At 39.8% G+C, this 8646-nt stretch overlaps 1 protein-coding gene across 2 annotated transcripts; it reads right to left on the minus strand.

Moving 5' to 3' along the window:
* On the minus strand, positions 1-8200 carry slc6a14 (solute carrier family 6 member 14). Of its 2 annotated transcripts, XM_038695491.1 has the most exons (16): positions 8115-8200; positions 7256-7394; positions 7008-7139; positions 5694-5855; positions 5328-5430; positions 5106-5238; positions 3354-3494; positions 3131-3266; positions 2937-3029; positions 2723-2848; positions 2517-2635; positions 2318-2417; positions 2111-2220; positions 1747-1914; positions 1486-1587; positions 1-1173 (listed from the first exon to the last, which is right to left on the minus strand). In XM_038695491.1, the coding sequence occupies exons 1-16, from the start codon at positions 8178-8180 to the stop codon at positions 1147-1149; spliced, it is 1857 nt and encodes a 618-aa protein (XP_038551419.1). In that variant the 5' UTR covers positions 8181-8200; the 3' UTR covers positions 1-1146. The 2 variants fall into 2 exon arrangements, with proteins under 2 accessions (XP_038551419.1, XP_038551418.1); XM_038695490.1 differs by having other exon boundaries at positions 540-1587.
* Positions 8201-8646: the final 446 nt, after the last annotated feature.

Below are 8646 nucleotides of genomic sequence, written 5' to 3' on the forward strand. Positions count from 1 at the left end.
AAATCATGTGTGGACCGCACCACATGCTACATTTCCAGGGTAATCCAACAAATCACTTGGAACATGGCAAAAACCAGAAAGCAAACAGGTTGAATCAACAACGAGAAAGAGAAGTGAACAGGTAAATATGCTGAGTGGCTGATGGGGGAATTAGTTGCAGGTGAGGAGTGGATGGTGTAGGCCAGGTAACTACAGGGCAGATTAGGGAAGTGAGAAGAGGTGTGGCTATCAGGTTTGTAAAGGCTTACTGTATGGTGCAACATGATACTATTATATTACTTACCAGACAATGACACAGTGTACAGCTTACAGTTTCCCATCAGACTGAGGAGTGAACTTGATTTCTTTTAGCCCGGCGATTCCTATATCAGTGCCTTCCTAAATTAAGGAGCCAACTACATCTGCAAAAGCCAGAACATCTTGGTTGGATATGACAACATCACACGCTTCCAGATTAACTTGTTATTAATGATTTTGTCTAGACTCGCTGATATAAAACGTCAGTATAATACAATCCAAAACAGTACCAACAAGAATGCTAACACACACACACACACACACACACACACACACACACACACACACACAATGTAAGATCAGCTGTAACACATTTGTAATATCGTGTCTTTATGAAAATGGCATTTAAAGCAGTTTGGCATCTGATGTTTTTATTTTCCTCACACATGATGCATCACTAGCTAGTCTAAATAATTTCGTCACATATTGGAGATGCAGAAAGAAGTTGTTTATTGTAGAATATCAGAGGTGAGGAACACAGGATGTGCAGTAGTTAACTGACAGGAAGCATGATTACTGACACACAAACACTCACTACTGATAGAACAATAATCATTTTGAATAATAGACAGTGAAATAACTAAAATAGTCCACGGATCATTGAGAAAATAAGAAACACTATGTGATTTTACCTCCCCACTAATCAATATTTTTAATACATTGATTCAATTGATGTCAATTAACATAAAAGCATAGCTATTACTGTTCTAACGTTTGTGTGTCATTGGTCTGTGCTGTCAAGTCCAAAGTGGGTGAATTTACTGTTAACACATGACCTCGCTCAGGCTTGTTGTGTGCCGCCTGTCCCCAGCAGACAAAAACGTGGTCGGTGAAGATGGTCAAAAAGACTCAGATGTTTTCACCTGAAGGTAGAAACTAAAGCAAAACAAAAGTGAATGCTAGACTTGACATTTCCCAGGTGGGATATTTAAACAGGAAGAATACTGCAATGGGATGCCCATGCAGAATAGAGTAGGCCAGTGTTGTAACACATTAGTCATAGTCATTAGATACTCTGCTGTGAGTTTGTATTTGAGTTTATGCCTCCTGGAGGTTAAAAATCACTTACTGCAACTTTAACGTTCAGTACAAGGTGTTCACAGATTACACATGTTCAACAAAGGAAAGAAAACAACAGGTAAACACATCAAACACACATCAGAGCCATGAGCTCGAGATTACATTTACATCTGGTTCGTTGTTATGTATCATCCTGCCATAGCGTTCTCCTCGATGGACGTCCAGGTAGGGATGCCATTCTTCAGCAGGAGAGCACATTGACTTCAGACGCTGTGGAAAGTCAGAGATTCTTTCTTTCCCCAATTCTTGGAATTCACGAAAAAAGATTTCAAGCTGTGCAAAATGCAAAGCTTTTAAACATGGAGAAAAAGACAAGAGTGGTGTTGTGAACCACCATATTTCTTCAGCTATCATAACAAACATACAGACCTTCCAGGGGCTTCCCTCTGCTCTCATCAGCTTATACAAAGCGACGACAGGGATCCAGAGGAGGATAAATACAACCATGCACCAGCCCAGTGCCAAGCCCCAGTCTGGGAACAGGACTGCTCCATAGGAGGGTGGCGTAAACGTCTTCAGAGACCAGACCAGGATCACCTGGTCAACAAAGTCAGCAAAAATCAAACATCAAACATGGGCAGAACTGACATTATGTATGTGTTTGAGGCAGTGTAGTTACAATAATACTTGATTAAACTATTGCATGTAGAGAAGAAAAGCCTTCATTTGCCAGACGTGTGATGATTAATACAGGGTGAGTCTTTCGGACTGTATTGTGTGATATTGCACTCACCACAATGATACAGGGGCTGATGAAGAACCAACATGCTCTCCACCACAGCCAGAAAATGAAACTCTTATTCCCAAGCATCATCTCGATGTCTTTAATAAAACGGTTCCCTCCTGGAAACCATGAGAAGAGCAAACATATGTATACAGAGCTGGTATTTGAGGCTCTCTGACACCTTTATCTGCACATATTTAAAATGGTCATATTCACCGTATATGTAGCTGACGCCAATGATCTCCAAGAGAGCCAAAAATAGCAGCACCCAGCTGGCAACAAACTGGTCGATTAGAGTCACCCAGTATATTCCTGCCTGTTTCAGACACACACAAACACACACACATTAGCTGAGTGGGTTAACTAAGCCTATGTCAGACAACAGTAACATAAAGTTACACTAAGGCAGGTTTACCCTTGTGACACATGGCAGGCCCAGGAGGTAGACAATGGAACATGCTGTTACAGTCAATAAAGCACGTTTGGATTTGAAGATTTTAGGGAAGGCATCAAGCAGGCAGGTGACGACCACCTCTAATGACAAGAAGACAGATTCAGGATGTAACGCAACTGCAATGGTCTGAATGTTATAAAAGTATGAATGGCAACTGAAGATCTCACCTATTCCTGCAAACTGAGAGTCCAGACCAACAGTCAGAAGCATGAAGAAGAACAAAATGGAAAACAGAGGGGAAATTGGAAGCTTAGACAGAGCATCTGGGTATGCAATGAATGCCAGGCCAAATCCTGCGCAAAGACAAAGAAACAAAACATCAGAGGCCAGCTGGCGGTCTACCAAATTTGTATTGGTGCCCACATGATGTCTTCGCCTGACCTTCCGTCACCACATCTCCAACAGGCATTTTGTAGACGTAAGCCATGTGACCCAAGATTGAAAATATGGCAAAGCCTGCAAACACACTGGTACCTAGGAGGAGAGGAAAATAGCAAATAGAATAATCTCCCATAATAATATGTATATGATTTAAACCTCTTTTAAATAATGCTGTCTAGTAGCTGTGGTCCTACCGGCATTAGTAAGTGTTATAACAAATGAGTCCTTGAACACATTGTTGTGGAAGTTGTTGTAGGAAGCAAGAGTCATGACTCCACCCCAGCCAATCGAGAGAGAGTAGAAGGTCTGAGTTGCTGCATCTTTCCAGACCTAAAGAGCACACAGTGTTTTAAATCAGTAAAGAGTTTTCAAACTTAGATTACTGTACTGTGTTAACAGGGATAGTTGGGTTTCTACCTGCGCTTCTGTTAGTTTAGTCAAATTGGACTGGGAACCAATGTAGAACTCTATCCCATCTCTAGCTCCCTCTAGAGTCACACCACGGATCAGCAGGATCACAATCACCACATAAGGAAATGTAGCTGTGAAATACACAACCTGGAGAGACATAATGCCAAGAGTTAAAATGTAATTAATTCATTTATATTTTCTTGCGTTGCTGTTGCGAGTTTCGAGCCATGGTTACCTTTCGCTTCGACTATTGCACTATTGCAATGCCCTCCAAGCGGGTCTTGCAGCTTGTGTGGTGACACCCCTACAAATGGTTCAGAATGCAGCAGCGTGTCTGGTTTTTGATCAGCCCAAAAGGACACATGTCACTCCATTACTGTGTGACCTCCACTGGCTACCCATGGCCTCCAGAATCAAATTCAAGTCACTAATGCTTGCATATAGAGTGACTACTGGGTCTGCACCCATCTACCTAAACTCCATAATACAAGTTTATGTCAATATGCTCTTCAGCTGGAGAGCATATTGACTTCAGATGCTGTGGAAAGTCAGAGATTAGCGTCTTTATCCCCCCACTTCTTCGATTTCATGAGAAAAATTACAAGCTTTGGAAAATGAAATGTTTTTAAACATGTAGGAAAAGACAAGAGTGGTGTTGTGAACCACCATATTTCTTCAGCTATCATTACAAACAACTTCCAGGGGCTTCTCTCTGCTATCATCATATATAGAAAACAAAACTCTTTTTAAGGTAAGAGACTAAATTATTTGACCAAGACTATATTTTGTTTAGTATCTATACTATAGCAGGTAAAATTGTGTGACTTATATTAGATTAAAATGTAGTTTCTTATGGTACTTTCAGACCAAAAGCGAAGTGAGCGTTGGGGGCGGTGCGTTTACATACAAAGTCAATTCAAAGATGCATAGAGCCGTGATTTCCTGTTGGGCGGTATGGAGGGGGCGCTGCCACCGATGCAAAGGCCTTTGCGTGAGTTGAAAATCTTCAACTCGAGCGAGAAAGTCACATGATGCTGAATTGTGATAGCCTATCAGCGCTGAGACTGTCTGGACTTCACCGACAGCTTCAGAACGTAATTTGAAGAGGACCAGGCAGATTGGAAGATTGAAACGCTGCTGGTCGACGGAGACCAACTAAGCTGCAGGGAGAAGTCGAGAAATAGCTGTAGTAATCAAGGTTGTTTATTCACATTATCGTGTTGTGTGTGAACACTTGGCAGTAGTCCAACGATAAAACCCCCGTGAGGAAAGTTGTGAGGATTAAATTCGTGTTTGGTCTGAATGCACAGTTAGGCAACATGATAATTTTTTTCCCTTGCTAATTTAAGGGAAGGAACACAATGCATTTGACATCATCTCACAAAGTCTGTGATATTTTTTGGGGATTGAATTTTTGCCATTTGTAGTAAACAAATGTGGGTACTTTGTATAAAAGTTTGAGAACTCTACCTAAAATATTCAGTGAGTTCAAGTTGCTAAAGCAAAAGTGTTTCAACCATACCCGGTCTCCCCTAGATGTGGAAACAATTTACTCCATGTATTGTCTCATGGAAGCCATAAGCACCAGTTCAAAAGCTTTTTCAACTGTGAAACACATAATTCGTCTATGAGTCTTTTTTGGCATCTAAGTAACTGACTGAGAGGTTTACTTGCTTTGTACTGCAGAAAACCCTCCAGACAAAATAACTCGTGGCTGATGCAGTGTGGAAAAGGGCTATCAGGTGGATGTTGACTTACTTTGCCTGAGGACTTGATGCCTCTGATGAGTGCTGCAGCAACAAGCACGGAGCTCAGCAACAGACAAAGGGCCAAGTGCCAAACTACTGGTCCTGTTTCATCTAGACCACTGGATCTCTGCAGAGCCACGCGACTGAGGAGGAGAGAGATCTGACTGTACATCCACAGCAGTATGACAGATGTGTGTATTTATGCTTCCTTGCATGTGTGTGTGATTCTTACTCCCAGTATTGCTCACTCGGGCTCTGCTCTGCACTGGATGAAAAACAAGTGTTGTTTTCCTGAGTCCAGTTGGCCACTAAAACACCACTTACATTGCAATACACTATAAAAGTTAAAAAGACACAACAAAACAAAACAAAACAAAACATTAATTTCCCAGAATGGAAGAATTATTTGATTATTTAGCTTTGGCCTGACGTAGTTTTAAGTTGCTTGAATTTCTCCAGAGCCCCGTGATACAGAAAAAACTGTCTCTCAACTGCAGTTCACATTTTTAGCATACAATTTACTTTTATATATTATGTCATCCTGTCCTGGCAAATTTCATCAAAACCTCCTCACAAGATTTGGAGATGAAAAAATCACCTGCAGGCGTGTTGCTGCAGTTACTGTCAGCCCAACTCAAGCAGCTGGACCACGGCAGAGGAGACTGGAAGGAGGCGAACATGTAGTACAGGCTGTAGGCGATGATGACATTATAGTAAACTGATACTATGAGAGTCACCATAACCATGGCAACACCAACACCTGGAGAGGTAGAGATTATTATTAAGGCATTGCCACTTTTAAAAATGTTCTTATAAGAAGCCTCTTTAAAATATGATAACTTTTTGTTTTTATCTTTCTAGGTACTTTCAAAACTATATTTCCATTTGTAAAAACGAAGGTTTGTCTTTAAATTAGAGTTACTGTATGAAGCATGCACTCTTTCAAATCAAGACAATGTGTTAGTAAACATAACATAACATATATCGGTATCTTATCAGGTTTTCCCATTTCACATATCTCCAGTATGTTTTATATGATTGTATTTTAACTGTTTTGTGAATAAACTGAAACTGAACTGAACAGAGTCTCCTAAAACTTTTATTATTTGGTCCCCCAGAGTAGATTAACTTTATAATATGAACACTGCTAACAAATGGGAAACGTCAAAAAGTGTAATTGCTACCAATGGGTGTCTTTATCACAGCAGTGTGCTGCAGTGATGTTATGTGTTATGTTATTTCTTGCTTTGTACATTTGTGTATGTGCTTCACGTTATCACCTTAACATTGACCCCCACTTGGAAACTTATGGAAACATTTCAAAGGACACGTTTAAACCATTCGACTTTGACTGCTTTTGATTTTGCAAAAAAACATTTCAATCAACATCTGACTCTGGCATTGGGGGAATATTTGTGCCACTAGGTCCTGAATTGGTGAATTTTAATGTCTATTGTAGAAATTTACACAGTTTTGTTATTTTTGTTATTTTTTACACAAGTGTAGCTAGCACCCTCTACAAATGTCAGGGTCGGACATACATCCAGTGTTATTTTGCCTTTTTTGTTGCTCCGATTAAGGTGAGATTCATCATTCAAAAGTGTGAACCTATCCATTAAAGTGTCTTGCTCTAAGGCTATAATTCAGCTTGTGCCTTTGGTTTGAATGTTGCGCATTAAAGGTAAAGCAAAGGAACAGTAACCACTGCAGGGCTGTCTATTTCTGGACATGTAACAAAGTCTTACAGGCAAACAACCAAAAGCTCATTTGAAGCCATAAAAAAAGATGGATTTTGGGCTCCACAGTTAACCATTAATTAACCATTAATTAACAGCCTAAAAAAAGCCCTCATGTTTGTTATCTTCAGATGTTACCTGTCTGATCTTTCACAAAACTTGAATGGTAGTCTTACCCTGCAGGATTGGCACTGCTCTCCATATGTTAATAGGGCCTTGGCTGCAAAACTGACCGAAGGCGCTTTCCAGGAAGAAAAGTGGAATTCCACACAAAACCAACATCAGGAAATAGGGAATGAGAAAGGCACCTGCTCAAAACGACAGATTGGGTGGTACAGGAATAAAACAGATACAGCATTAACAGTGGTACTATCAGGATTATATATAACATCCAACACTAACAGATTAGACACCAAATACTTACCCCCTCCATTTTTGTAGGCCAAATATGGAAATCTCCAGATATTTCCCAGTCCAACAGCATAGCCGATTGTAGAGAGGATATACTCTTCTTTGCTGGCCCAGTTCCCACGCTCAGTATTCTCATCACCATTATGTGGATCCTGCACATTGGAAAGTTTAAAAACTTATTAAAAGGGGTAAAACGTCTCAGATATTGTATGTTGTACCTGGGACAAACAACTGCGGTGAAAACAGTAAATGTTAGTATGATGCAGTACAACTTCATGCAACACTACATCATAATATCTGACTGAATTTACACATAACATAGTGTGCTGAAACCACAGAAACACACTGGCTTCACTGGCACATAGCGGAAAACCTCTGCTATCCAATATTTAAAATACCACAAATACATTTAATTATACAATCATTGTAACCACTGTAAATATTATCTTTGTCTCAACTGTCATACAGTTTTTACTCTTGACTGCTACAATGCATACAGTGCATAAGGTATTGTATTTAATGTAGTTATTTCCACTCTTGTGTCACATTTAGATTGGTTTGTGGTGGTTTCAGCACGTAAACCATCAGTCCAGTCCCTAAGTGGAAAAAAAGAGACTTAGGCTCCTTCATGACTCCAAGCCAATTTCACTTACTTTTAGAGCCATTGAGATCTTATTCCACCTTCCAGCTGTAGCAGCATGTCATAAAAAACACATTTTCTTCATTTATTGCAAAACAATAGGTTTTGTTTTGTGTTCCTCAATAGATTTTTTAAATATAAAATAGCACTCAATTCCTCAGTCTTATTCAATGTAATTACCGTGTGATGTATGTCTAAGTAAAAGTCTGGTCAAATAGGTTTGCAATCCTACCTGGTTGTCTGCAGCAGGATTTCTGAATATTAAATCCTTGAAACTTTTCCAACCGTATTTCTTCATGTCCTTTCACCTGTTAATTGTGTAAATACAAATTTAAAATCACATAGGTAGGCCTGTTTTAAAGCCCCCACCCCCTCTGACAGATAAGGGAGTGATTTTTTCCAACCAATCACCTGCCCATACCTTCCCCTATAACACGTTGTGTAATTTTATTTTAACTGGAAGCATGATGTAATGCACATTAGTGAGGGAAATGTGCCTCTTGATAGCATAAATGACTTACTTAAATCCACTCAGTCTGATAAAGAGCTGGTTAGTGTTGCTTTCTGTATTATGTATTATGTTCTGACCCTAATGTTTCCTATGGTGCTCATTTCTGCTCCTTTGCAGTTCGCATTCTGTAAAATTCTGCATGAACATTGTATATAGTCATATACAACTCAGATGGTGTAAAAAAATTATTTCCTCTGTACTGATATATAGACCAAACTGTACAGCTGTGTTTGCAGCTCGGTAAAACAGTGCT

This window comes from Micropterus salmoides, unplaced genomic scaffold (genome assembly GCF_014851395.1).
Source record: "Micropterus salmoides isolate LMB-PRFRI ecotype aquatic unplaced genomic scaffold, ASM1485139v1 Ms_hic_scaffold_4, whole genome shotgun sequence".
Taxonomy (NCBI): Eukaryota; Metazoa; Chordata; class Actinopteri; order Centrarchiformes; family Centrarchidae; genus Micropterus; species Micropterus salmoides.